This window comes from Mobula hypostoma, chromosome 1 (genome assembly GCF_963921235.1).
Source record: "Mobula hypostoma chromosome 1, sMobHyp1.1, whole genome shotgun sequence".
NCBI classification, from domain to species: Eukaryota; Metazoa; Chordata; class Chondrichthyes; order Myliobatiformes; family Myliobatidae; genus Mobula; species Mobula hypostoma.
In genome coordinates, this window is record NC_086097.1 from 98,457,832 (window position 1) to 98,484,550 (window position 26,719).

General features: G+C 42.3%; 1 protein-coding gene across 3 annotated transcripts in view; it reads left to right on the forward strand.

Annotated features, from left to right (window-relative positions):
* The window catches only part of ino80 (INO80 complex ATPase subunit), a 254,901-nt gene that overhangs the window by 116,222 nt on the left and 111,960 nt on the right, over nt 1-26,719 (forward strand). For all 3 annotated transcript variants that reach the window (XM_063053383.1, XM_063053403.1, XM_063053393.1), the window contains exons 16-25: nt 5,055-5,197; nt 7,625-7,709; nt 8,283-8,400; nt 9,270-9,355; nt 10,075-10,242; nt 12,748-12,881; nt 13,526-13,593; nt 13,695-13,788; nt 21,315-21,480; nt 22,003-22,143. In XM_063053383.1, coding sequence (XP_062909453.1) covers nt 5,055-5,197; nt 7,625-7,709; nt 8,283-8,400; nt 9,270-9,355; nt 10,075-10,242; nt 12,748-12,881; nt 13,526-13,593; nt 13,695-13,788; nt 21,315-21,480; nt 22,003-22,143 — 1,203 coding nt within the window. The remainder of the gene's footprint in view (nt 1-5,054; nt 5,198-7,624; nt 7,710-8,282; nt 8,401-9,269; nt 9,356-10,074; nt 10,243-12,747; nt 12,882-13,525; nt 13,594-13,694; nt 13,789-21,314; nt 21,481-22,002; nt 22,144-26,719) is intronic.

Below are 26,719 nucleotides of genomic sequence, written 5' to 3' on the forward strand. Positions count from 1 at the left end.
GGTCTCGTTACCTCGGGTGGCGTGTGTGTCTGTCTTAGCGAACCTGTCCCTTTTTATCCCCCTGCTGGGGTATCGCCTGTCCATCACTTCAAACAGTTCAGGGTTCAAAGGGGGGAGCCGCTCCAGACAGCTCTTCCTCCCACATCCCTTCATTACACATCTCCAGACGCTGCTCCATTGTTCCTTATCTCTCCTTCCCCTGAGGGCAGGTGGCAGACCAACTGCTGATGCCACTGATGCTAGCCCAGGCCAGCAAACATCTTAATTTTATGTGTATTCTCGTAACACTTCCCCCCTTTAAGGATTTTTACCGGGAGGTAAAAATTACAAACATGACTACATTGTCTGATACATACACAATATACATCTTTAACAGTTATTTAGCTAATACAGAGAATTTGAAGCTGTCAACACCTTGACAGACAGTCATCACATTTTCTGTTCCTTTTACACGTGTTATTAATAACTCCTTAGACCAGGCTCCAACTCAGCAAACTTCATAGTGGCCAAAAACACTGATGAATTGCGACCAATGTAACCTCTCATTTGGTTTTGTCCCGGACCACAACAACAAGGGTCGTCCCATTCCGACTCAATTTTCTCTCGCAAGGGCTTAGTAGGAGGGGGACGGGTATTGACCGCAGAGTTATTGCAAAACTTCCTGCAGTACCCCACCATCTCCAAAAGCCTTCTGAGGGCCCTCTTGTCTGTCGGGGTTGGGAGGTCAGCGATAGCCTGCACTGTAGCTTGCATCACTGCCAGCTGCCCCTGTGTCACCACAATTCCCAGGTAAGTGACATTCGTGTGGCCGAATTCATTTTTTCCAAGGTTCACTATCAAGCTGGCTTCAGACAGCCGTGTTAAATTGCCAATACACACCTCTGTGTTCATCAGCCCTTTAGTCACTGAATTACTCAAAAAATATGGGTGTTGTTTACTTGGCCGCCCTATTGTAACCACAATCACCCAACGTCCCAGTTCTTTGCATTTCCTCGGGACAATCAAACACATGGGTGCGAGTCGTTTAATTACTCCTTCGGGGATTAAGGGAGAGACCTTATCAGTAGACCTGGCCAAAACAATAGCCTTCTCCCATCTGACCGATCCCATCCTAATCTTTTCAAAATGGTTTTTTTCTCTTATCAAGGGGCCCCTAGCTTCATTGATTTCCACGCTAACACCGACTAGGTTTGTTAGCATATCAAAAGCCGGTGACCGTCTCAGTTCGCGTCGGTCATGATCAATAACATTCTTCCCCCTGGGCAGCCGGTAAATCTCTTTCATGATTCCACCAACTGTTTCCCCCAGCACCGCAAAATGTCCACCGGGGGGTACTTCGTGGGCCATGTTAAAAACCTCATCCCCTTAACTCTTTTGCACCACCCCCCACTCCTCATCTGCGGATGCTGTACTTGATTTCCCTTTCTTCCTTAGCACTTCCTCATCCGCACAATAGCTTGTCAAGGCTGTGTCAGAGAGAGCGGTCTCGGCAAAAACCATCAGCCCCTCGTCTCGCTCCTGCGTCTGCACAAATTCTTTCCTGGCTACTGCTACGTCCGTCCCAGCTCCCTCACTACCTCTTATCTCACTACACCCTGTCTCATACAAGGTTGGCAGAAATGTTTCAGCCAAATTCACCATCGCGGGCGGGGCCTCCATGCTGGCAGGCTGACCCGTCAATCTCACGACTGGGAACACGATTCCTCCGGCGATGTCATTACCGAGCAAGACTTCCACGTCTTTCATCGGTAATTCGGACCTCACCCCGATCGTGACTAGTCCAGAGACCAGGTTGCTCTGTAAATGTATCTGGTGCAAAGGGACTGACTCTGTCCCTTCCCCAACACCTTTGACCTCTACCTCCCCAATCTGGGTCTCTGAGCTAAACTCTAATACACTCTTCAGTATTAGTGACTGACACGCTCCCGTGTCTCTCCAGATCCGCACTGGAACTGGTTTTAACCTCTCCTTCACTGACACCAGTCCGGCCGAGATAAACCTCTCGCGCCCTTCCTGGACTTTTTCAGACCTGTCCTTCCCTAGCGGTTCGCTTAACAGCTCGATACAGCCATTCAAAATTTCCGCTTTTCCTTTTCCCGTCTCCTTCCTTGGGGCAAAGCACCTGGACGCAAAGTGTCCGACTTTCCCACAATTATAACAGACGACTCCAGGAGACTTCCTACCAGACTGCTCCCGGTCTACCTTATCCTTTTCACTAGTCCCCGGCTTACTTTCTGACTTTTCCGGTGGACTCCCCCCGCCGTCCTGACTACCCTTCTGGTAGCCTTTACTCGGGGCAACCTTCATTTTATGCGTCAACGCATACTCATCCGCTAACTTAGCAGTTGCGGCTAACGTGGCTGCCTCTTTCTCATCGAGGTAGGGTCTCATACCCTCAGGGACACAACCTTTAAACTGCTCAATCAGAACCAGTTGTAGCAGTCTGTCATAATCCCCCTCTACCCCTTTCGAGGCGCACCAACGCTCACAATATGTTTGCATCTCACGAGCAAACTCCAAATACGTGCGGTCCCACCGCTTCCTCGCATTCCGGAACCTCTGCCGGTATGCCTCCGGGACCAACTCATAAGTCCTGAGGATGGCCTCCTTCACCACCTCATACTTCTGGGCATCTTCCGGGGATAAAGCTGAGTAAGCTTGTTGGGCTTTCCCTTTCAGTACACTCTGAAGCAAGACAACCCACTTATCCCTCGGCCATTCCTGACTTATAGCTACTTTTTCGAAGTGGAGAAAGTACCGATCCACATCGGTATCGTCAAATGGGGGAACCAGCCTAACCTCCTGGGTCGCCCGGAACCCTCCACCTTGGTTCGGCACGAGCCCCTGCTCGGCCCTTATCTTTAACTTCTCCAGCTCAAATTCCCTTTCCCTCTGTTTCTCCTCTCTCTCCAACTGTCTGTCCCTCTCTCTCTCTTCTCTCTCCAACTGTCTTTCTCTCTCTTGCCTTTCTACCTCTTTCTCTCTCTCCTGCCTTTCTAACTCTCTCTCTTTCTCCTGCCTTTCTAACTCTCTCTCTTTCTCCTGCCTTTCTAACTGCCGTACCCGGAACTCGTGCTCGAGTCTCAGTTTTTCAAGCTGTACCTGTACCGCGTCTCCAGCAGGTTTTTCAATAGACACCTCCCCCAGCTCACCTTGGGGAAACACACCTTTAGATACATAGTGCTCTACAATAGCTCTGTGTATCTCCTCTCTCCTCATTGTCGACTTCACCTTAGCAAGATTCACCCGTTTTGCCACAGCTATCAATTCCGATTTCCTGGCATCCTCTAATGCCTCCAAGGTCGGCGCCTTTATAAATTCCTCAACCTCCATTTCTGCTGTTTGTCTTTTCTTTCTTTCGGGAATTTTAACCCAATCAATTTACTCCGTCCCAAATTTAGCGTTCAAAATCGCGGACGAGAACCCCACTTATGTTACGTACCCCGTAACTGGGTTGCCAAACCAGCAGAAATGGATCACTCAGTTGGAGTCTGGAGTACTAGAACTAAGAAAGTTTTATCAAAGAAACAAGCAACACAGTAATCGAAAGGATAATAAATGCAACAGTTCAGTGATGATAAACACACATGTGCACAGAATTAAGATAACAGCATCAATCAAGCTCTATCGTTGTCTAGGGGTAAATGACCAATTTCAAAATGACTCAAAGTTCAGTCCAGTTTAGTAGTTCAGTTCGCAGTAATCGTTGCCATGGCGATGGACAAGGTGGGGAAGAGAGAGATAGAATAGGAACAACTCATCATTCAGCACAGCTTCACTCACAGACCAGCGAGATGGCTCACAAACAGCTTTTGGGCGGGTCCTTGGTGATGTCACCTGAGGTCACCGACTGTGACCCCTCCTCCAGATGCGGTCGATCCTCTGCAGTGAACCCGGCACCCAGGCAAGGGCGGACACACACCGGGTTCCCGCTGATCGTACCTTTCCACCCTTGTCGTTGTCTGGCACTTCTCACCCACTCGTGAGAAGCGCACCGCTTCCAGGGTCTCGTTACCTCGGGTGGCGTGTGTGTCTGTCTTAGCGAACCTGTCCCTTTTTATCCCCCTGCTGGGGTATCGCCTGTCCATCACTTCAAACAGTTCAGGGTTCAAAGGGGGGAGCCGCTCCAGACAGCTCTTCCTCCCACATCCCTTCATTACACATCTCCAGACGCTGCTCCATTGTTCCTTATCTCTCCTTCCCCTGAGGGCAGGTGGCAGACCAACTGCTGATGCCACTGATGCTAGCCCAGGCCAGCAAACATCTTAATTTTATGTGTATTCTCGTAACACTGAATTGCTGAGTGAATTGCTTCTGTACCTCCTACCTGATGGTAACAATGAGAAGAGGCCATGTCCTGGGTGGTGGGGGTCCTTAATAATGGATGCCGCTTTTTGAGGCATTGCTCCTTGGGATACTATGGAGGCTAGTATCCATGATGGGGCTAACTAATTTTACAACTTTCTGTTGCTCTCTGACTCTAATGTCAAGGATTAATTAACATTGGATTCAATGATTCTGGATTACCATGCTTTGTGTCAGAGCTATCTGCTTCTAATGGAAGGTCATTCATCATATGAAGATCATTTGCTCTCCTACCATTGTGCAAACGTTACATGATCTGATTGTCTCCCACAGTTCCTGTCAAAATGAACAGGTCTGTGCATACAGTCTCGCGTTGAAAAAAGCAACTAAATAGATTGAAAAGCTTGAGTCTGATGTTTTGGGGAGTTGGGTATCTATGGTGAGAGTGTCTGTTGAGCGTTTTGCCATGAATTATGTCTCTCATTGGCTTTGCAGTAAATGAGGAGGAGCAGATATTATGTATGTTCTTCGAGTTGTTCCCAACATTGCACAAGTATTTTCCTGTAATTGTCAAAGCTGAGCACCTTGTCTAAAGATCCAGCATTATCTTGTATTATTACACTCTTTGAATTAGTTTGGCCTGTATTGAGGAATGTACACTGATGAAGTGTTCCATCAGCAACCACATTGTAATTTTTTTTCAGACTCTTTGCCAATAACTGCTGTCTTTTATCTTTTCTTGGTTTTAGAAAACATTGTACACACAAACTGCACCTTTCCATGTGGTGATAACCAGTTATCAGCTGGTGGTTCAGGATGTGAAGTACTTTCAGCGGGTGAAGTGGCAATATATGGTGCTAGATGAAGCACAGGCACTTAAAAGCAGTTCCAGGTAAACCTGTCTTATCAGTTTCATTCTGCATGAATGGCTTGTGTCAGGAGGGTTTATTGGCAGACATGCATGGGGAATACAGATGTTAAAGTTGACAGGCAGGTAAACAAGGGGGAATTTACAGATGTATCTATTGGAAGGTATTTGGATGATGAATGTAGTTGTTTAAGGCATTGTACCATGGATAACTAAGAGGATAGTGACGCTTTTAACAGTAAAGTGCAGCAAAGATTCACCGGGATGTTGTTTGGATTGTAGAACTTCAGTTATTGGAAAGTGGTGCAATAGGATGGATTTGTTTTCTCTGAAGCAAAGGAGGCTGAGAGGTGACATAGTATAAATATAAAAATTATGAGAGGCACAGAGAGGGTTTCTAAAATCATTTCCCCAGGTCAGAGTATCAAAAATGAGGGCACAAGTTTCAGTTAAGCTGAAATTTTAAAAGCGGTATGATACCTGGATATCAGAAGTGGTCGTGAAGACAGATAAAATTATGATGTTTCTGGGCAATCACTTAAATAGACAAGGTGTAGAAGGAAATGGTCATAATGCAGTCAAATGGAATGAGCACTGATGGTCAACAAGGAGAGCATGTGTGTTGTGGGGCTAATGTCCTGATTCTACGATCTATGGACTCATTTTCTCTGGATTCAGAACTGGCTTGCCCACAGAAGGCAAAGAGTGGTTGTAGACAGGTCATGTTCTGCATGGAGGTCGGTTACAGTGGTGTGCCTCAGGGATCTGTTCTGGGACCCCTACTCTTTGATTTTTATAAATGACCTGGATGAGAAAGTGGAGGAATGAGTTAGTAAATTGCTGATGACACAAAGGTTGGGGGTGTTGTGGATAGTGTGGAGGGTTGTCAGAGGTTGCAGTGGGACATGGATAGGATGCAAAACTGGGCTGAGAAGTGGCAGATGGAGTTCAACCCAGAAAAGTATGACATGGTTCATTTTGGTAGGTCAAATATGATGGCAGAATATAGTATTAATAGTAAGACTCTTGGCAGTGTGGAGGATCAGAGGGATCTTGGGGTGCGAGTCCATAGGACACTCAAAGCTGCTACGCAGGTTGACTCTGTGGTGAAGAAGGCACAGGATTGAGTTTCAGAGCCAAGAGGTAATGTTACAGCTATATAGGACCCTGGTCAGACCCCACTTCGAGTACTGTGCTCAGTTCCGGTCACCTCATTACAGGAAGGATGTGGAAACCATAGAAGGGGTGCGGAGGAGATTTACAAGGATGTTGCCTGGATTGGGGAGCATGCCTTATGAGAATAGGTTGAGTGAACTTGGCCTTTTCTCCTTGGAGCGGTGGAGGATGGGAGGTGACCTGATGGAGGTGTATAAGATGATGAGAGGCAGTGATCGTGTGGATAGTCAGAGGCTTTTTGCCAGGGCTGAAATGGCTAAGACGAGGGGGGCGCAGTTTTAAGGTGCTTGGAAGTAGGTACAGAGGAGATGTCAGGGGTAAGTTTTTTTTACGCAGGGAGTGGTGAGTGCGTGGAATGGGCTGCCGGCGACTGTGGTGGAGACGGATACAATCAGGTCTTTTAAGACACTCCTGGACAGGTACATGGAGCTCAGAAGAATAGAGGGCTGTGGGTAACCCTCGGTAATTTCTCAGGTAAGGACATGTTCAGCACAGCTTTGTGGGCCGAAGGGTCTGTATTGTGCTATAGGTTTTCTATGTTTCTATGACTCTGTAACTCATGTTCTCAGCATTTTGTTATTTGCACAATTTGTCCTCTTTTTTTACATTCTTTCCTGGTAAATTCTTGCAAGGAAATGAATCTCAAGGTTGTATAATGGTGACACACACGTACTTTGATAATAAATTTACTTTGAACTTTGTGCTGAACGTCTCTGGCTCTGAGTGTGATATTTGTTTTTTTTATTAGTCCAAAAGTGAATGGTAAGATCTTGTTTTGGAAAAGTTTGTTAAACTAATCTGAATTGCATTGTTTCTCGATGTGACCATATCTGATCTGTCATTATCTTTTCACAAAGCCTACAGGTGAGAATTGTGGTGTCGCTTGCAAAGAGCTGGAGAAATTTAGAATTATTTCTCTTGACGTAACTAAATATTGAGGGAGTAGGAAGGACTTTGGTTATTGGGGATCATGGGTATTATTATATCTTTCACTCTTACGTTGGATTTAATTTAATTGCCTGCAGTAGTCTAACTGGGAATTGTCCATTCCTGTGAATGGTAGTTCTTCAGAGCTCTCTGGTTGGTAGATTGTCCAGTCTTCATCATTGTTTATTTGCTGTTGGAATTTTGGTAGAGTTGGTATCGGGTTCTTTAAACTGGGTCCACACGGCAAAGAAATATGATACCATTGGATGCAGAATGAATTTTTGACCTACCAGTTGTTGCAAGCTACGTAAGCTTGAATTGTCTAAGGCACCTCCTTTCTCTCTGCAGTGTTCGTTGGAAGATTCTGCTACAATTCCAGTGTCGCAACCGACTGCTGCTTACAGGAACCCCCATTCAGAACACTATGGCAGAGGTCAGATATCCTTTTGTACCAGCATTATTCAGTCAAAATTGCAGATAGGCAGCTATGCTTATGAAATACCTCCAGATGTAAAAAAAAATGTTGAGATTTGTATTTTGTAAAAGTTTTGGTAAATTGCCATAGGGTATCTTGTAGTATTTGAGGGGTCTGGATCACAACCTTTAATCTATTTAGAACTATCTTTTTGGAATTCGTTCCTAATTTTATTCCTGTAAGAAGATTCTTCTCTTGCGTGTCCTTGTGCCTTGTTTTCATGCTCCAGAAGCAACTGTCCACCTCCATTGCTTTTTTTATTGTAATATGAAAGTTCTTTTTGTTGCCAAGTAGTTTATCCTTCCTTTTTGAGTACATGTACAATGTGTAGTTAAGAAGAAAATAAGTTTTAAGAAAAATGCGGTTTCTGCCATATTTTAAGCATAAGCATCTGTTGGAAGTGAGCATATAATTGGTAGTTAATACTGTTCTAGTAAACATCTAGGAGAGAAGTAGTGGGTAAATGAACTTGCATATAAAGCTTTTTCTGGCAATTATTATATTTATAGTATTTATTGCTTCTTCCCTTAGCTGTGGGCACTGCTACATTTCATCATGCCAACACTCTTTGATTCACATGATGAATTCAATGAATGGTTTTCCAAGGATATTGAAAGCCACGCTGAGAATAAATCTGCCATTGATGAAAGTAAGTGCTTGCTTTCAAAATATAATACAGTGTTTAGTTACCTTGTGTCAGACTCGTATAGCCTTTTTCCTGTTCCAAAGCATTTCTTGTATTTTTGTACTGGTATTTTGTTTCTAGCAGTATTTGGTCCTCACAGTTATTGATCTTTGACTGAAAATGTTTTCCCTGATTTCCTTTGCTTAATTTTTACTTCAAACTTCATGAGCACTAGCCACTCCAGCATTGAGGACATCTTCAAAAGGTGATGTCAGTGATATTTAAACCTGGTGCTGATTCTGAAACTTGTTAAATTTCACTCTGTTTTATGAGTATTCGGTCATCTGAGACCCCATTATACTACCGTATTCATTATCTGCAGCCAGACCATAGTGAATTCTTCAGTGTATCCCAGAGACAAATTTGTTAAACATTTATTCCTATGGCAAAAGCTTGGAAGTAAGCTCTGTTTGCAGCCCACACATGCATAATATGGAATTTCATGAAATAGGAACATGAGCTCCTGTCGTGGACAATGGCTGTTAACAGATTAATGAGATTAAGAATGAATATTCATTATTACACTGAAATTTAGATGGTGCATGGGAGGGATTCTCGTTTAATTTTTGTTCTAGTTCTTTAATATTGGAATTAAATATGTTTGAATTTGCCTTTTGAGCGGCAGACTGAGACAAGCCATTGCTCGGTTGCACAATTTTTTGTTGGATTGGAGACAGTGCTGGCTAGATAGAACAGTCACTGCCAGCTCGTTTGGATCTTTAATGCCAGCGTATTGGAGAACAGGTCCTCTAGGGGCACTTGACAAAGTGTTTGGGCAGTGCCAGTGAAGAGCACAAACTAATTCTGATGACTTTCCCATTTTATCTCTATAGACCAGCTGTCTCGTCTCCACATGATTCTCAAGCCCTTCATGTTAAGGAGGATCAAAAAGGATGTGGAGAATGAGCTCTCTGATAAGGTAAGACTGGTATTACATGATAGATGTAGTGTCTTGGAATTGACAGTGATTTGTTCCCAAACCAGTAATACCTGATCATCGCTTTAAAGCTGGTACTAGCAACAATTATGTTCATTCTGACCTGTGAAGTTGTATTGCATGGTTTGAATGTGTGTAAGTTTTAAGATGAGTTAATTTGATATTTCTTGGAAGTGGAATTTTTAAGAAATGATTTCCTTTTAAAGAAGTTGCGCTGCATTTAAAATGTGTGTAAGTCAAGATTTCCTCATGATGTAGTTTGCTGATCTGATTTTATTGAAATGGTATTACACTGCTATATCAATCAGATTGAGTCTAAGAGGATTTGCTTGTTATTCCTGTATTTTGTTATCAATATTTTGCCCCCCCCCAAAACAAAAATGCTTTCACTTTCTCTTGTGAGACTTTGTCTCTTGGTTGGTGTATTATTGCCATGCTGAAATAATATCAAAAGTATACTTGTATAAATATGAGTAATTTATTTCTGAATATTATGTATTTGAATAGTGCAATATTGCTGTTGGTGTTCAAATTTCTTTATATACAGTAAGATTTTTGAAACACAAGTACCCTAGATGGAGCCAAAGTGTATCTCAACAAATATACACATGTGAAAGATGGAGCTTACTATGTTTTCAGCTGACCTGAATCCCGCTTGACTGTATCCACTAAATGAGTGTTCTGCTTTGTGTTCCATGCAGATTGAGATACTAATGTACTGCCAATTGAAAAGCAGGCAGAAGATGCTCTATCAGGCTTTAAAGAACAAAATTTCCATTGAAGACCTACTACAGTCATCCATGGGAACCACTCAACAGGCCCAGAACACCACCAGCAGTCTTATGAACCTCGTCATGCAATTTCGAAAGGTTAACAGATAGATTATTGTCTCACTTCCTTTCATTCACTTGCTCACATTTCTGGATTTGGTTGTATAGTTCCTAAAATCTTTTTTATTTAATTCTATCATAAAAGAGACCATTTTTAAAGAAACTCTAAATGAACAAAAGAGTGAACAAGTGGGGAGAGTGGAAGTAAATTCAATAAGTTTGCTTTGGTTGTTCCATTATAAATGTGATCACAGGAAATGTTAAACTAGAATGAGTGGTGCAGGTTTTCCTGTAAGGTCTGAGCTGTTTATCAAGCAAACCTTGAAAATGGTGTGGGCTAAAAGAGCTGTGACCAAGTCAGTTATACATTTTAAATACCTGAATCTGAACACCGAGACACTCAAGTTGGCTGATGTGCAGACAGCAGCAAAGTTTGTGCTGAACAAGATGCTTCTAAGCGGAAATTATAAAATTAGTTCCCTGATGAATCTGATACTTTGTGCAGAATCTAGGATATTTCTGGATAATCATGAAGTAATGTCCATCAAAGAGTACTCCCTGTATTTGAAGCTCCTCCACATGATAGTCAACTCAGCTTTTCTCTGTCCTCAAAGCCTTAAAAGTTGCCTGTTCAGTATGGACCTCACCACTTTGCAGAGGCTACATGACATTTAGAATGTTGGGCAAACCATGATCATTGTGCTGAACATGATGGCAAATTAAACTAATCCCTTCTGCCAGCACATGATCCATATCAGTTTAATCTCTGCATATTAACGTGCCTCTCTAAGCCCCTCTTAGACAGCAACTATGGTATCTGCTTTTTCCACCACTCCATTCAGTGTGTCCTAAATGCTTATCTTTGTGTATAATATAAAAAGCCCCAAATATCCCTTTTAAACTTATCCTGTCTTGCCTTAAAGCTGTGCCCATCAGTGTTTGACATTTTACCCTGGGAACCAAATTCTGTTTACCCCTTCAATGCCAATCACAATTTTGTAAACTTCTGTAAGGTCACGTCTCTACCTCTAATGCTTCAGGGGGAAAAAAAAAAATCCAGGTTTATCCAACCTCTTATTTGTTTGTTTTGTTCTCCCCTTTTCTCTATCTTCCCTGATGCTTGTGGGTCATGCATCTGTGAGCCCAGCACTACTTTGGTTGCTAAACAGGTGTACAGTAACCATCAGAAGTATTATCCTTAGGTTCATTGTGAGTGAGGATCATGGATAGGAGCCCTTTTTGTTTTAATTTCTGCTTTCCTGAGTTAGACGAGCTTAGCATCTGCCTTCATCCTGGGAGAATCTGCACAAACCAAGGATTTGTGCTTTCTCACAGTACACCATCAGGGATAAGAGCTTTTATGCACGATGTCAGATTTAGGAACTAACTAGACAATGGGGTGAACCATTGGGGCACCCTTTGAGAGAAGGGTAGTGCAGTCTGATGTGAGCAGAATGAACATTAAATTTTTCTGAATGCTATTGGTATCGCTTTGCTTTGGAAACTGAAGTAGAAAACCTCAGTTTATTAAAGAAGAGTGATGCGTAGCAAAGCAAATATAGCTCCTCCTCATTTAACGAAGGACACTTTTGATGGCATCATTTCTGGTTTATCTGCCACCTTTGTGCCTCGCGTTGTCATTCTGGAGACGTGCAGTCCTTTCATCCCCCGTCTCCTCATCTCTTCTGCTGTTTGTTGTTTGTCTCTGATCCTGGAGACGTGCATGCCTCTCCTCCTCTGTCTCTTCTCTCATCTTTTTTTGTCCTGACTCTTTGATCCTGGAGTCGTGCGGCCCTCGCTTCATCCGATTCTTGTTCTCTCCCTTTCCTTGCCACTTCCCGACGACGTTTGGCGCCATCTCTTGACCATAATGTCCCCCTTCCCTTTCCACGCAGCATAATCAGGCTGACCATTCTTTTTACCCTAAAGCTGGATAGAAGATACAAAGCACTAACACCAAAGGATGCTGATTATTCTTGATGATGTGGTTGGCGTTCTCCTAAATGGACGTGATATAGTCACTGCTGTCTTTTGACTGCAGCAAAGGGTTTTATGGGTATCTGGAAGTATGTCATTAGAATAAGATTTAATTATCTCTTATTGATGGGTGGCAGTTAGATCTGTCCCAACCCTGCACATGCTGATGGTGGGGACTAGCAGAATGTGGCCCCGCGAACTAGAGCTGCTGGTTATGTACATGTGTCAGGCTGTCGTGTCCCAATTTCCATGATGGCCGGTGGTGTCCTGATTTCCATGATGGCCGATCGGGTCTCAGGTTAAAAGGGAGCCTGCTTATTTTGGCGAATGAGCAATTTTATATGAATATATAACCCTGAACTTTGCCTGCAATCTGTCAGTTAGCGCATTTTAATTCGGTTTAGCCAAAAAAAGTGCTGCTGTAATGCACTGTTTGCGCTAATTGGAGGTCACAAACAGACAGAGCGTGAGAGTTTTAGTAGTATATAGATATAGCAAATTAGTTTGTGTTGCCACCTGTGTTCATTCATGTCATATGTCTATCCAGTTTTGTCTTTACTTTTTCAGGTCTGTAACCATCCAGAACTATTTGAACGCCAAGAGACTAAATCACCTTTTCACATGTCTCTGAAACCTTACAACATTCCGAAGCTTATTTATAGAGATGGGCAGATTAACCACTTCAATCACTGTCGCAACAGGTCAGCATGAAGGGTCACCTGTCTCCTCTGCAAATCAAGCTAAATGATCACCATTTCAGCACATTAACGTCAATGTTTTTTGCTGCCCTAAACACCAGCAATTTAACAGGCAGTAACTATGTTAATATTTTTATTTGATATGTAAATGTTCATTACTTTTTTTAATCAACGTTTGGTTAGCAGTGCATGAATGACTTTATTGTGATATCAGCTACTTAATATAATCCCTGCATGCAGTTCTTTTCATTAGTCACAAACTAATGAAAGTCTTAAAAAAAAATTCTCTACGGATGAAGTTCATCAAAGTCTGCTGTTTTCAAAAGTCTAGCAGCAACTGTAGCTTTAGCACTTTTCCTGATGTTTATAATGCTTGAGTTTCTATGTAGTCTAGAATTCTGTCTCTTGAATATTATTAAACCAGAGTCTTGGTTTTGGCTGTGGTAGTATACACCCGCATGCCAAAGGATTCAGAAACAGTTTGTCTAAATTGTCTAATAATTTGTCTGAATGGAACACTGATTTTGATTACTTGTTCTAGTTTTGAATAGGATTTGGGGTTGGGGTTAGCCTGGGGTTCATTGTCTAGAACCTTGTTGCTCTGTTACTAGTTATAGACACATACTGTTTATGTTTTATTTTTTTAGATGGTTACGAGTCATTCTGTCCCCATTTTGTCCAGCTCACATCCACCAGTCTCTCTTCCATAGAAAAGGTAAGGCTTTGGAGAGAAGGTAAACACTTTTTTTTTCCCTTTAAGGCCTTGATTGTTGAATGATAGAATTCTAAAGAGGTTTTTGTTTTGTTCCTGCCCAGGGAATGATGAAGGAAATTGCTTTTCTTTTCTGCGTTTTATAGACGTTTCGCCTTCAGAAATGTCAAATATCATGCTTCAGGGGATGCTTGCAAGGTGAGTGCAGGGGTTAATATAGATTTGGTTATAAAGCTGTATTAGTATATTTGCTACTTAATGCTCATTGTATGTGGTAATTAAAATTATCTATGCACAATTACCTGGACTTGTATTGTTCTCAGCCACCTGAAGAATTTACCGTAGTCCAATGAGGAGAGTTTGTTCACAAAATAAATGTCAGAAATGAGACTTTCTTGATGAAGCTGCAGCAGAGAATTGCTAACTAAACCTAAATGTTATGAGGGAGCTATGGTTCAGAATAAAGCTCTGCAGTTCTGTCACATTCTTTTATGAATGGTAATGGCTAACTATACGATGTGACAAAAGAAGGCTAAATGGATTGTCCCGCTATGAATGAGTACAACCATCTTCAGCCAGGTAGTGAATAATCCATTTTCATCTCTTATTATTTTCGTTATCAGAACTGCTCTTGGGTTCATTCCTGTGTGGCTATGGAGAATAAAGAAAGATGGTTGTCGTAATAGGGGGCTATTTAACTCGAGCCGAGATGTCACTGTGGCACACACAGGCAGCTTCCTCGGTCCCTTCATATTAACTTCATCAGTGACCTTTCCTCTGTGTGGGAAAGTCTGCTGGTGATTCTTGTGTTGCAACTCCAGAGAATTCATTCATGCTGATGTAATTAATGTTGGACTGGAAAGTGGCTTCTGTAGCAAATGTAACTCCATTGCTCAAGATCGCAGGGAATCAGAAAACAGTAAACTATAAGCCAGTTAACCTGAAGGTGTCATCGGTAAAATGCTGTAGTTATCGGAGGAGATAATATGAGGACATCTAAAACATTATAGGTAATCAGAGTCAACATGGCCTTGTGGAAACCAAGCTATCATTTCAAATTATTTAAGAATGGAGGAAACCGGTGCATGAAGCAGATGAAAATCAATTGTAGACACTGAAAAGACGAACTAAAAATAAAAAATGCTGTAAGCATTCAAGCCAGGCAACAACTGAAATGAAACTTAATGTTCATGTCAAAGGTCACTTGTTAGAATTGGGAAGGAAAACCAAAATAACTACTTAGCCCTGAACTGATTTCATTTATTTCCTGCACCCTTATACTCACCCCACCCCACTTCTGGAAGATCAAGGGAGAGTTTCCTTGGTTCTCACCTACCACTTCATTGGCCTCTGTACTTAACTGCTCTTTCCTTTACAATTTCTACTAGGTGTCATCTTTCTCCCCCTTTATTTGAGCATTTTGAGGTCCTTGTCTGCTCTTCTGCTCCCAGTAACCACTTTGCCATGCTTCTATAGGAGGTGGAACACTTATCCATTCATCTCTTCCTTTCCCAGCATCCAGAGACCTAAACAGCTATTTATTTGTATTATTTCTAATTTTGTGTATTGCATTTAATACGCTGTGCAATCATCTGGACATTGGAGAAACCAAACACAATTCAATAGCTACTCTATGGAGCACCTGTACTCAATTTGCAGGGGCGACTATTCGTGTTCTGTTACCTGTTACTTCAGTTTCCCACCCCCATTCCCACTTGACCCATTACAGACCTTTTGTATTGTTAAAGCAAATTCCAGTGCAAGCTTGAGGAACAGTACATCACAGGAGAAGATGGCGGCGTGACGCAGCACGCGCGGCCTCTCTGGTGAATGATATCTGTAATCTGTCAAGTAGGGTACCATGCACAATTCTGATTTGATGGAGACAGACGTGAGAGTACAGAGGAACATCTGGAGAAACTTCTGAAATGCCCACTTCGCTGCCGCTGCTACTGTGTGGTAACCGGAATCTCTGGAGCAGAAGGCCCTGAATCCTCGGCTTTGCTTGTTTCGGCGGCCGGGGCGAGGTCGAAGGGGCTCAGCAGAGGATGGCGCTCGGGAGGCTGTATCGGAGGCTTGAAGTTTTCAGATGGACGGACTCGGTGTCGGCTGCGGTCGGGTGCTTCCAATGCATTGGCAGTTGTCGGTGTCTGGAGGTTTATGGCAGGGACTTTCTCCCTTTTGCCGCCTGCTGTTGGTGACTTGGGAGTCGATTGGGACTTGAGACTTTTTCTTTTTACCGTGCCCATGGTCTGTTCTTTATCAAGTTATGCTATTGCTTTACACTGCTATAACTATATGTTATAATTATGTAGTTCTGTCAGTGTTAGTCTTTGGTTTGTCCTGTTTTTCTGTGATATCACTCTGGAGGAACATTGTATCATTTCTTAATGCATGTATGCATTTCTAAATGACAATAAATGAGGACTGAGTGTTCTCATAATCTAATCATTTTCAGTTTAGATGTATGGTAATTTTAATTCAATATTGAGATCTAAAACCAAAATTAACTTGCTTTCTTTGTCCTCTCAGCACAGGCCATTTCTGCCAATTGTTTGTGAAACTGTCTCAGCTTTGCTTTTTCCATGAGCGCAGAATGATCTGAACATGGCCTATGCCCTATGTTTTGCATTCCTTTGTTTGTATTAACACTCCCATCAACCCATGGCTGTATAGCTTATCTCCATGATAACTGTGGCTTCACCCTATCACATACACCTTTGTCCAACCTATCCCCCTCCAACATTCTCTGCAACTTAAAACCAACTTGTTTTCTGTCATTCTGTAATTCTGGCTTGATTTTGACCTGAAACAGTAATTTGTTTTTCCATCGATGCTGCCTGACCTGTCTCCAGTATTCGCCATGGGCAAAGGAGAGCAAGCAGATGTAGTATTTTTGGATTTTCAGGTGGCAGGTCATAAGATTCTACATGAAAAGATATCTGCATTGTAATATTTTGAAATGGATAGGGGAGTGGCAAGCAAACTGAAAATAGTATAAATGGGTTATTTTTAATTTTCATTTAGTAAACTAGTGTAAGTATGTGGATAAGAAGTTGGCAGAGGAGAATGAGAAAATGTGAGGCTATCCAATTTGTAAGGAAGAATGAATTATTTAAATGAAGTATTGCAGTAAAGTGTTCCTATACACAAAACACAGGATTAACATGGAAGTACAGCAAGTAATTAGGAAGGCGAATGGAAGACTGGAAATTTGACAAATTTAAGTGCTGAGCCAGATTGACAAGGTCGGGTACGGGCTAAATTGAGGCAGCAGGGCTCAGGCTTGCTGCTCTGCGTGGTTTACTTATCTCTGTGCTGAACTGAGGTTGCGGCCTGCAACTAACGGGCTGCTGGATAGGCTGCAGTGTGACTCGCTTTGTGGCTGGGACTCACTTTCATGAATTTCAGTTCTGAATGTTACTTAGTTTTTATGGTTTGCATGATTTATTCTTTTGGTTTCCACATTGGGTGTTTGACAATCTTTAATGGGTTCTGTTGTTTTTGTGACTAAGATGAATTTCAAGGTTGTATATACTTTGATAGTGAATAAGTTTTGAACTTTGAAGATTAGCCTTGATGGCCTAAATTGCCCTTGATATTTGCTGCAATTTAGCAGAGCAGTTTTAAGACTCCATAAAGAATACTGCATATGATTTTAATTACCACATTTAAGAAAAGATTTTCTTGCATTGTGTACCATATAGCCTACTGTATAATATGGGACTATTTTATCTCATAGTAACACGTTATTGAGCATGCGCTGTTAAGTGCGTATTGATCTATATATATGTTCAGTTCATTTTTAGTTAGTAAAGAACCCTGTTGATTTAGCTCCCGTCTCCAGCGTTTTATTTATAGCTTTGTTGTGTAAACCGGCCACCTACATAACAAATTGGCGACGAGGTTAATGAACCTGCATCGTATTGGAACGCCGTGTTTTAATTGATAATGACACTCAGAAGAGGCAGAGTGAGGCCGTGAGTCTGAAAAGAAGCGGGAGTTCAGCCAGCGTTGGGAACGTTGGGAGACCGAAAGACACGGTTGGAGCCACAGCACATCCAGGCGAGACCACAGCTGGCGCTGAACCCCAGGATTGAGGGTCTGCCTGCCTCAGAAAGGAGATTTTAAAAAAAGGAGCAACACACGCCATCTAGCCAGAGTACGCTTGCGACGCTAGCAAAAAAGAAGTCACGTGAGTCAAAAAGAAAACAAGGGACTGGGGCTAAGTTAACCAAAAAGGGATAAGTTAACACAACAAGGACAACGTTAATGAAGAAAAGAAAGCCAACATCTTACTTAGTGTAACGGGCGCAAAAACGTATAGCCTGCTACTGAGCTTGTTAACCCCTGAAAAGCCAGCTGACAGAATGTTCAAGCAAATAGTAGACACTCTCCAACAGCATTTAAACCTCAAACCTCAAACCGCTGATCATTGCTGAAAGAGTTAAATTCCATAAACGGAATTAGAGCAAAAATGAAAGCGTTTCTGAATATTATGCTGAATTGCGCAAATTATCAGAACATCGTCAATTTGGAGCTGGTTTATCAGACGCGTTGAGGGATTGGTTAGTGTGTGGCATGCACTGTGAAACCAACAGAAGAAGCTCCTGTGTGAAAAAGACCTTACATTCGAGAAAGTGCTAAACATCTCAATATCATTAGAAATAGCTGCACGAGGTGCTTCCGAGATGCAACAAAAATGTCTGGAATATGCCGCAAATAAAATGTCACTGAACAGAAATGAAGGAAAGAAATGTTACCATTGTGGGAACAGGTCACATGACCCTGATGATTGTAGGTTTAAAGATAAAGAATGCAGAAACTGTGGCAAACGGGGCCACATTGGCAGAGTATGCAACACTAGTAAACAGCAGAAAAAGGGCAAAATACAGAGAAACAAGAAACCCCAGAAGGAAAATACAACAATGTGCACAAAATGGAAAAAAAGCAATTCTGGTGAAAATGACTCAGACAAAAGTGAATTGTCTTATCTGCAACTTCACAGCGTGAAAGAGACAGATGATCAAAGAGTAATAAGGGTCACTCCACAAGTGGCAGGCGTGAGACTGAAAATGGAGTTGGACACAGGCTCAGCCTCAACACTGATCTCTGTACATGACTACAAATGACTGTTTTCACACATACCTCTGAAATGAACTAAACTACTACTAAAAACTTACACAGGACAAAGTATGTCCCAAAGGCAAACGTAAAGTGACAGTGACCCACGGAGGTAAAAACACAGCAACTGAACCTCTATGTACTGAAAAATGGAGGACCACTGTTGCTGGGACGTGAATGGCTCAGAAAAATTCAGTTGGATTGGCACACCATCAAGGCACTAGATGTGTCAGCAAAGGAGGGCAGCAAGGCTACATCTGAGAGGCTGTCACAAATACTTGCTGACTCTGAGGAAGTGCTCATGAAAGAAATAGGAACACTTCAGGGCATGAAAGCAAAGATTGAGATTGAGGAAAATGCATGTCTAAAATTTCACAAAGCCAGGCCAGTGCTATATGCAATCCATCCTAAGGTAGAGGCAGAGCTGAAAAATCTGGAGCAGACTGGGGTCCTGTCGAAGGTGGGTTGGAGTGAATGGGCCACGCCTATTGTTCCAGTGATGAAGAGAACCTCCAGCACAAAACCAGGAAAACCAAGCAAGGTGCGCATGTGTGGTGACTTTAAAGTGATTGTCAATCCAGTGCTCCACACAGTACAGTACCCCTACCCCGAATTGAGGACATTTTTGCTTCCCTGTCTGGGGAACATTTCACAAAAATAGATTTGACCCAGGCTTGCCTTCAAATGGAAATCGAGGAAGCATCCAAGAAATACCTGACAATAAATACACGCAAAGGACTTTATCAGTACAACAGGTTGGTGTTTGGGATAGCATCAGCTCCTGCAATGTGGCAAAGGGCAATGGACCAGGTTCTGCAGGGGATTCCAGGGACTCAGTGTTACCTGGATGACATCATTGTCACCGACAAAGATGACGACGAACATCTTTCCAACCTAAAACAAGTGCTCACCAGGTTACGAGAATATGGGCTCAGAGCTAATCGACAGAAATGTGAGGTTTACAAAAAGGAAATTTCATACTGTGAGCATGTGATCAATAAGGATGGCTTACACATGTCTCAAGACAAGATAGAAGTGGTGCTTAAGGCACCACCACCTGAAAATGTGTCTCAGCTGAGAGCATATCTTGGTCTAGTGAACTACTACCACAAGTTCTTGCCTAACCTATCCACAGTCCTACACCCACTAAATGCATTATCACAGGCAGAGACACATTGGAAGTGGACTGAGAGCTGTGAGAAAACGTTTCAGGAAACTAAAAGACTCATAACTTCAGACGGGGTGCTCACGCACTTTGACCCCCCCCCCCTTACTATCCAACTAGCTTGTGATGCCTCGCCCCATGGGATAGGAGCTGTGTTATCGCACAAGTTTCCATATGGCTCTGAAAGACCAATAGCCTTTGCCTCAAGAATGCTAACTTCAGCTGAATGCAACTATGCACAGATTGACAGAGAGACCCTAAGCCTCGTGTGCGGAGTCAAGAAATTCAGTCACTACCTGTATGGCCAGAAGTTTACTCTGTTGACTGACCATCAGCTTCTTGTGTCAATCTTCAACCCAAGGAAAGGCATTCCAGTGATGATAGCACAAAGGCTACAGCGATGGTCCCTTTTCTTAGGAGGTCACAGGTATGACATCGAACATAAGGAGACCAAGCAACACGGCAATGCAGATGGTTTGTCACGTTTACCACTGCCCGCTTCCGAGTTAACTACGCAAATGGATTCAGCAGAGATTTTTCACACAACAATAGTTGAATAATTACCAGTAACAAACATCCTCATTGAAAGGGAAACACACAATAACCCTACGTTGTCAAAAGTGTATGACATCACGGTAAAGGGGTGGCCAGCGTGGGGTAACACACTGTTTGCAGCCTTCTCAGTGAGGAAGGAGCAGTTGTCAGTGTGTCAGGGAACACTAATGTGTGGCTCACGAGTTGTGATTCCTCCCAAGTTACATACCAGAGTGCCAGAGGAACTGCACGAGGGGCACCTGGGTATTGTGTAGATGAAAGGTCTTGCCCGTGCCTATGTGTGGTGGCCAGGAATCGATAAACAAATTGAGGACGTGACCAAGAATATTAGGCGCGTATTGACCTATATATATGTGTTCAGTTCAGTTTTAGTTAGTAAAGAACCCCTGTTGATCTAGCTCCCGTCTTCAGCGTTTTATTTATAGCTTTGTTGTGTAAACCGGCCACATACACAATACATTGGAACAGTTCATTGATGTATAATGGAAGATAGACCATGGGAAGGACTTCAGAAGAATGTGAGATAGTCTTACTAAAACATATAAGACCCCAGTGTCTTTTCAGCAAGAATGTAAGCAACACAGGGTATGCTGCTCAGTCTACAATAATCAAGTGGCTATAATCAAGTGGCTGGAGGAATTGTCACAGTAATTTTTGTGATCACATGACATTTCTCAATTCACTATTGCTTTCAGATCTTTTATTCATAAATGCCATAACTGGGATTAGAGTACTTAATGTTGATGGAACTACTGATTGCCGTGACCACCATGCAATTTTTTGTGTGTGTTGCTTGGATTTCCGGCATCTGCAGATTTTCTTGTATGCAGTTTTTTTCTTTATCTATGTGATACTTATTTCTACTGTTGTCTTTCCACAGGTGGTTAGCTCTTTTTTTGTCACAGAAAGCTTCTTACAGGCTCCACCATGTACGTAGTTGGAGTGAATGTGAAGTGAAGAATCAGGCCCTGAACAGTTCTGATATGATCATGTGGGTTGATTCTTGTACATCTTTCCCCAATGTTCGCAACAGTAGAACTTTCCAGGTGAGATTATATTTTGCATTACATTAACACTTTATAAACAATACTTATTAAAAGGACCTTGTCAGAGTTGCTATCAAGAGGGAGAGTGAGAAAAGGGTGGGGGGTTGGGGGGAGAAGAGTTTCAGACTATCTGCCAAGCAAAGTGTGAGTCTTAATTGTTCAATCATTTATTTGATCTACAAGAATATTAAAGGACTTCTCATTTCCTCTTGCAGCCATTTCCTTTCAGCATTTTTTCCACTGTGTATGTTTCTAGTTAGCTGGATTTCCTTTTCTTCACTACTATGTATCTGAGGGTGGATGGATTTTCTGTGTCCAAGTTGTTGGGTGGGATACTTGTAATTTTGTGTTCACCAGTAAGAAGAATTTTAGAGAAGCCCTGTGCATTGGAAGAAACCTGCGGAGTTCATTGGAACCTTGATTCTATGCAACATAACTTTTCAGTAAATATAACCTGTCTGTCAGTGGTTGTTTAGGGTGTTACTGATACTGATTCCACAAATGGTCTGTTCTCTTCCACAGGATCTTTGTTTTACTGGCTATTGCAAAGCATTTATCAGCCACAATCATCACCGTATCCATCGACGGAAATCTGCTACCTCAACCGTCCGCCACAGTCAGCCTACAGAAATGCCAGCCTTCCTGTACAGCAGCATTCCCAGGGTGAATAATTGTTTATCCTTTTCAACTTTCATTTCTGTGGTCACATGGAGAGGAAGTTTAGTCAGAAGCCTAATCTATTTCATCAACTCAAGCCGTAGGACTGGAGTATTGCGCACTTGAGAGAACTTTGAAGAGGGCTGCATATGGGAGTGATGCTTGCTACTTCCAAGCATAGGAAGAGGTGAAAGTAGAAGTGTACCTAAGTCAGTACTGCACCTTCTTAAACCTTTTCCCTTTGGGTTTCTGCCCATCTTTCTTGCCTGCCATCCTGAATCCCCAATCCTTGCTCTACTAACTCTCACTCAACTCCACAGTACTCCTGTTCACCTCAATTTTCCTTAACCCACCCAACAAATCATACTATGATGGTGCATTGTAGATGGAGTTTTATTAACAAGTGTGTTTAAGTCTTTAAAAAAAAGTGCTTGAATTTGATGGTTGGAAGTGTAGCATCCTCGTACAACAGTAAGATTTCCAAAACTGATGAGCATGAGATCACCAGAAAGTGCAAATTTTACATATTCTCCACTTTTGCTTGTTGAAGCAATAAGCACTTTTTAAAATATTCAGTAATAGTTATTTCTTCTATGGTCAAAGAATGAACTTCATGGGCAGTCAGATGAATTAGCTTCTTTACCATAGCTGTATTTTCAGGGTTTCAGGTCTATTAATTGTTTATTTTCTTTTGATTGACTCAAAGCATAGGTTATAGTAGGAATTCCTGTAACACTGTAAATGCTGGGCTTAAAGGAACCAGTGAGTCAGCTGGATTTTATATACTTGAGTCAATGTGATTTGTATTTTGACATCATAGGCAATATTTTTTTTCATTGCTGCTTCTAATTTTTACTGACAAACTGTTGTATTCTGCAGCATAGACTTCAGATGAAATTGATGTCTACAACTAATGGGCCTGTTTTTGACCTTGTCTGTTCTAAGGAGCAGTTGGGTTACTGTCATAGAGGATAGAATGAAAAGCCCATCAAATAGGATCTTGTTCAGGTTAACAGATAGCAATTAAATCCTGGTGCTATCAGTCCCTGGATCTGTGAAGGACGGGAGAAGGAGTGTTATGGTAATAACTGAAGCTGGCTGCAATTCAGTTTTTGTGATTTCTGTCCATTAGGTTAAGTATTTGCAGCTTATGCATAGCTGTTCGCTCAGCAGATTTTTCTGTGCCAAAATTTGCTCGAGTGGAGCCGTCCATATGCAGCAGTGTGATAAATTAGAGTTTGAGGTTGTGCCAAGAAGAGACTATTTCAAGCTCAAATATAAATGTACACTTTAATTTTTTAAAAAAACTGGGAACACAAACTGCAATAACTGTTTGGATTCAGGTGTGGTGCATGTAAAAGCTGGTGTAAAGGCAGGGCTTTGACCAGAGTTACTGCTGGAGTCACAGCCAGTGAAGAGGGATTCACATTATTAGTTTGAATCTTCAACTTGAGTAATCAACTGTGTCATGTGAACTTCAAACTTTATTGTGCGATGGCTCTGCTGAATCTAACTTCAAAATCTGACATACCCAAAAAACTGCATCTTAACTCTGACAGTTACTATTTGTTGCATAAAATTTCCACTGATTTTATGAAAGTAACTTCCTAGGAAGTCAACAAATCTGAGGCCATGAATGTAAATCCGCTGATCTTGAGAATTTGTGATGCATTGCAGAAAGGAATTGTATTCCACTTAAAATTGTGTTTCAGCCTGTTTGCAATTGATGAAATGTGAAGTACCTTGTCTTTGGAAGGTCTGCATTTTAACATTTTTCTTAGTAGGTGGTGGCTGTAATGATTAAGGTATAAAGATACAAACATAGAAACACAGCCAACAGCACAATACAGGCCTTTCGGTTCACAATGCTGTACCGAACATGTGCTTACTTTCGAAATTACCCAGAGTTAACCCCTATTTTTCCAAGTTCTATGTACCTATCCAGGAGTCTCTTAAAAGACCCTGTTGTATCTGGCTCAGCCACCATCCTTGGCAGCCCATTCCACGCACTCACCACTCTGCGTTTTTTTTTAAAAACAACAACAATTACTTCTGACATCTCCTCTGTACCTATTTCCAACCACCTTAAAACTGTACCCTCTAGTGTTAGCCATTTCAGCCCTGGGAAAAAGCCTCTGACTACCCACACGATCAATGCCTTTCATCTTATACACCTCTATCAGGTCACCTCTCATCCTCCGTTGCTCCAAGGAGAAAAGCCCAAGTTCACTCAACCTATTCTTATAAGGCATGCTCCCCAATCCAGGCAACATCCTTGTAAATCTCCTCTGCACCCTCTGTATAGTTTTCATATCCTTTCTGTAGTGAGGTGACCAGAACTGAGCCCAGTACTCGAAGTGAAGGCTGACCAGGGTCCTATATAGCTGTAACATTACCTCTCGGTTGATGAAAGCCAATGCACCGTATGCCTTCTTAATCACAGAATAAACCTGCGCAGCAGCTTTGAGTGTCCTATGGACTCGGACCCCAAGATCCCTCTGATCCTCCACACTGCCAAGAGTCATACCCGTTAATACAAGATTCTGCCATCATATTTGACCTACCAAAATAAACCACTTCATACTTATCTGGGTTGAACTCCATCTGCCACTTATAAGCCCGGTTTTGCATCCTATCAATGTTCTGTTGTAACCTCTGACAGCCCTCCACACTATTCACAACACCCCCAACCTTTGTGTCATTAGCAAATTTATTAACCTATCCCGCCACTTCCTCATCCAAGTCATTTATAAAAATCACAAAAGAGCAGGGGTCCCAGACCAGATCCCTAAGGCACACCACTGTTCACCGGCCTCCAGGCAGAATATGACCCGTCTACAACCACTCTTTGCCTTCTGTGGGCAAGACAGTTCTGGATCCATAAAGCAATGTCCCCTTGAATCCCATGCCTCCTTACTTTCTCACTAAGTCTTGCATCGGGTACCTTATTAAATGCCTTGCTGAAATCCATCTACATTATATCTACTGCTCTACCTTCATCAATGTGTTTAGTCACATCCTTAAAAAATTCAATCAGGCTCGTAAGGCACGACCTGCCTTGGGCAAAGCCATGTTGTCTATTCCTAATCATATTATGCCTCTCCAAATGTTCATAAACCCTGCCTTCTCCATCAACTTGCCAACCGCTGAAGTAAGGCTCACTGGTCTATAATTTCCTGGGCTATCTCTACTCCCTATCTTGAATAAGGGATCAACATCTGCAACCCTTCAATCCTCCGGAACTTCCAGCCCCATTGCTGATGCAAAGATCATCGCCAGAGGCTCAGCAATCTCCTCCCTCACCTCCCACAGTAGATCTCGTCCGGTCCCGGTGACTTATCAACTTGATGCTTTCCAAAAGCTCCAGCACATCCTCTTTGTTAATATCTACATGCTCAAGCTTTTCAGTCCACTGTAAGTCATCCCTACAATTGCCAAGATCCTTTTCCATAGTGAATACTGAAGCAAAGTATTCATTAAGTACCTCTGCTAGCTCCTCCAGTTCCATACACTCTTTTCCACTGTCACACTTGATTGGTCCTATTCTCTCATGTCTTATCCTCTTGCTCTTCACATACTTGCAGAATGCCGTGGGGTTTTCCTTAATCCTGTCCACCAAGGCCTTCTGATGGCCCCTTCTGGCTCTCCTAATTTCATTCTTAAGCTCCTTCCCACTAGTCTTATAATCTTCTAGATCTGAAATCAAGTCAAGTCACTTTTTATTGTCATTTGGACCATAACTGCTGGTACAGTACACAGTAAAAACGAGACGGTGTTTTTCAGGACCGTGGTGCAACATGAAACAATAGAAAAACTACACTGAACTACGTAAAACAACACAAAAACTACACTGGACTACAGACCTACCCAGTTCTGTATAAAGTGCACAAAACAGTGCAGGCATTGCAATAAATAATAAACAAGACAATAGGCACAGTAGAGGGCCTGTCATTACCTAGTTTTTTGAACCTTTCGTAAGCTCTTCTTTTCATCTTGACTAGATTTACAACAGCCTTTTACACCATGGTTCCTGTACCCTACCATTCTTTCCCTGTCTCATTGGAATGTAACTATGCAGAACCCCACGCAAATATCTCCTGAACATTTGCCACATTTCTTCCGTACATTTCCCTGAGAACATCTGTTCCCAATTTATGCTTCCAAGTTCCTGCCTGATAGCCTCATATTTCCCCTTGCTCCAATTAAACACTTTCCTAACTTGTCTGTTCCTATCCCCCTCCAACAATATGGTAAAGGAGATAGAATTGTGATCACTATGTCCAAAATGCTCTCCCACTGAGAGACCCGACACCTGACCAGGTTAATTTCCCAATACCAGATAAAGTACAGCCTCTCTTCTTGCAGGCTTATCTACATATTGTGTCAGGAAATCTTCCTGAACACACCTACAAACTCCACCCCATTTAAACCCCTTGCTCTAGGGAGATGCCGATCAATATTGGGGAAATTAAAATCTCCCATCATGACAACCCTGTTATTATTGCACTGTTGCAGAATCTGTCTCCTTATCTGCTCCTCGATGTCCCTGTTACTACTGGGTCATCTATATTAAAAAAATACA